Source organism: Amborella trichopoda, chromosome 4 (genome assembly GCF_054954075.1).
Source record: "Amborella trichopoda isolate Santa Cruz 75 chromosome 4, AtrichopodaSantaCruz75HAP2 v2.0, whole genome shotgun sequence".
Lineage (NCBI taxonomy): Eukaryota > Viridiplantae > Streptophyta > Magnoliopsida > Amborellales > Amborellaceae > Amborella > Amborella trichopoda.
Genome location: NC_142339.1, coordinates 3570931 through 3573004, shown reverse-complemented (window position 1 = coordinate 3573004; position 2074 = coordinate 3570931). Strand labels below are relative to the sequence as shown.

At 41.9% G+C, this 2074-nt stretch overlaps 1 protein-coding gene across 1 annotated transcript; it reads left to right on the top strand.

Moving 5' to 3' along the window:
* The first annotated feature begins 614 nt into the window (after positions 1-614).
* LOC18439341 (zinc finger protein GIS) lies at positions 615-1343 on the top strand. Its single transcript, XM_006849508.3, has one exon. The coding sequence runs from the start codon at positions 615-617 to the stop codon at positions 1341-1343; it is 729 nt and encodes a 242-aa protein (XP_006849571.3).
* The last annotated feature ends 731 nt before the right edge of the window (positions 1344-2074 follow it).

The window sequence follows — 2074 nt, the reverse complement described above, 5'->3', positions numbered from 1 at the left end:
AATAGTAGGGTTATGACAGAGGTGGGAGAGGATCTTTTATCAGTTTATGTACTACCCTAAAAATAGAGAGAGAGAGAGAGAGAGAGAGGGGGGGTGGAGACCTAGCTATATGTAGTTCCAAAACTCCAACTTCTGACCAGTGAGGGGTTAGAAATAGTGAGACCTCAGTGCATATAGTTACATACAAGAGAGAGAGAGAGAGAGAACATATTGCATGTAGCTTCTTCCAAGAGAGCGAGAGAGAGAGAGAGAGGAAGCATATTGGATGCAGTTTCATCACAAAGACAGGTGGGAAGCATCTAATCTACCCTAATAAGATAGATAGGGTGCTCTCTTTTGAAGTTTTAGCAATTTGAGAGAGAGAGAGAGAGAGAGTTATTTGTAGTTTTAGCAATTAGAGAGAGAGAGAGGGATATTTCGTTTAGTTTCATAGAGAGAGAAGAGGGCTACTGCATTTCCTTGAGGCCTGCAATGCAATAGAGTTCGTACATGTAGTTCTTGTGTAGAGAGAGAGAGAGAGAGAGAGAACATGTTCCATGCAGCACAGTCTCTCAATGGAAGAAGAACCAAACACTCTTCTACTGTCTTCTCACTCTAACTCCACATCCCACGAGATGCCACCCTCTGTCGACTCTTTCTCTCAGCTCCCATTCATTAGATCAACCCCTCCTCAACCTTTACCTCATGACCCCAAAGCCCCAACTCTTGAAACTCGACCTATCAAGCTTTTCGGCATAGAATTCAACCAGAAATCCCAGAATTCTGGTGAGAATTCGAGCCAAAATTCAGTCGAAGAGGAAGAAACCAAAGAGCAAAACACCCCGACAACTGGTCGCAAATTCGAGTGCCATTACTGCTTTCGGAACTTTCCGACCTCTCAAGCTTTAGGAGGCCACCAAAATGCTCATAAGAGAGAGAGACAGCAAGCTAAGAGGGTGCACTTGCACTCAGCCATGGCTTCTCACCACCCAGGCCTTGTCAATTTTCATCACAGGCTTGCTCCCCCACTTTCTCTCTCTAACAACAGGAGCTTCTTGAGCACCTTCAATGGCTTCAATGGCCTGACTGGTTCGCCTGTTCTGCAAAATGGAGGGTTTTCCCAACCCATTAACGGCACACCGGCGTGGAGAAGCCTCGGAGTACAGAGCCATGGAGGCTATGGTGGTCATGGGTTCAGTGTTCAGAGCTCCTCAAATGTGATCCCATTGCCTTTGTTTGGAGTAGAAGAGAAGAAGAGAGATAGTATGGTGAATCGGAGTTGGAGTGAGTCCTCTTCCTCTTCTTCTTCATCTTCTTCCACTACTAAGGTTCATGATCAAATAAGTTTGGATTTGCATCTGTAATTTTTGCGGTTTTTGTTTTTTTTGGGTGATCTGAATGGATTATTGCAATTGGTTTTATTAATTATTCCATTCTCACTCTCTCTCTCTCTCTCTCTCTCTCTCTCTCTCTCTGTTATTTCATGTTGTTGCGGTTGAGAATCTTGAGATTGTAGAGTTTCTTTTCATGGGGTTCGGAAAGAGACAAGTGGGTTATGAAAACCAGTTTGGATGGAAGCGAATTACAGAAGAGACAGAGAGAGGAGAGAGAGAGATGAACAATTTAATGGTCTGTGACAACAGGAATAACGTGTATGAAGTAGATTACTCTTAAACACGTCACTTATAATGTATTCTCTCTCTCTCTCTTGCGGCTTAGTTTAATTTACTCTCTAAACTAAAACTAAATTAATGGGTAACTCCCCCTTCTCTCTCTATCGTATCTTTATTTACTCTCAAACTCTTTCTTTTCTTATTTTTTTTTTGTGAATTAGTGGGGATGACGAGCTCCTACTCATTTTTATTGAATTACAAAATATGTTATAAGGATAATTCTCATACAATCCTTAGAACTGCGTATTTGGCTGAGGAATCCCTATCATATTTCTAGGTTCTGAGATTAATGATTTACAAAATTTGAGAGTTTATATCTGCAGTTCGCCTATATGCAGTTTCCACGGAGTCCTGCACCGTTGATTCAGAGAATCAACTGACAGTTTAGAATCACTTTCAATGACCAAAGGTACACAATGTAG

Bases quoted from the DNA above. Each gene is read 5' to 3' on its own strand.
- LOC18439341 (XM_006849508.3), top strand. From the start codon at position 615: ATGCCACCCTCTGTCGACTCTTTCTCTCAGCTCCCATTCATTAGATCA.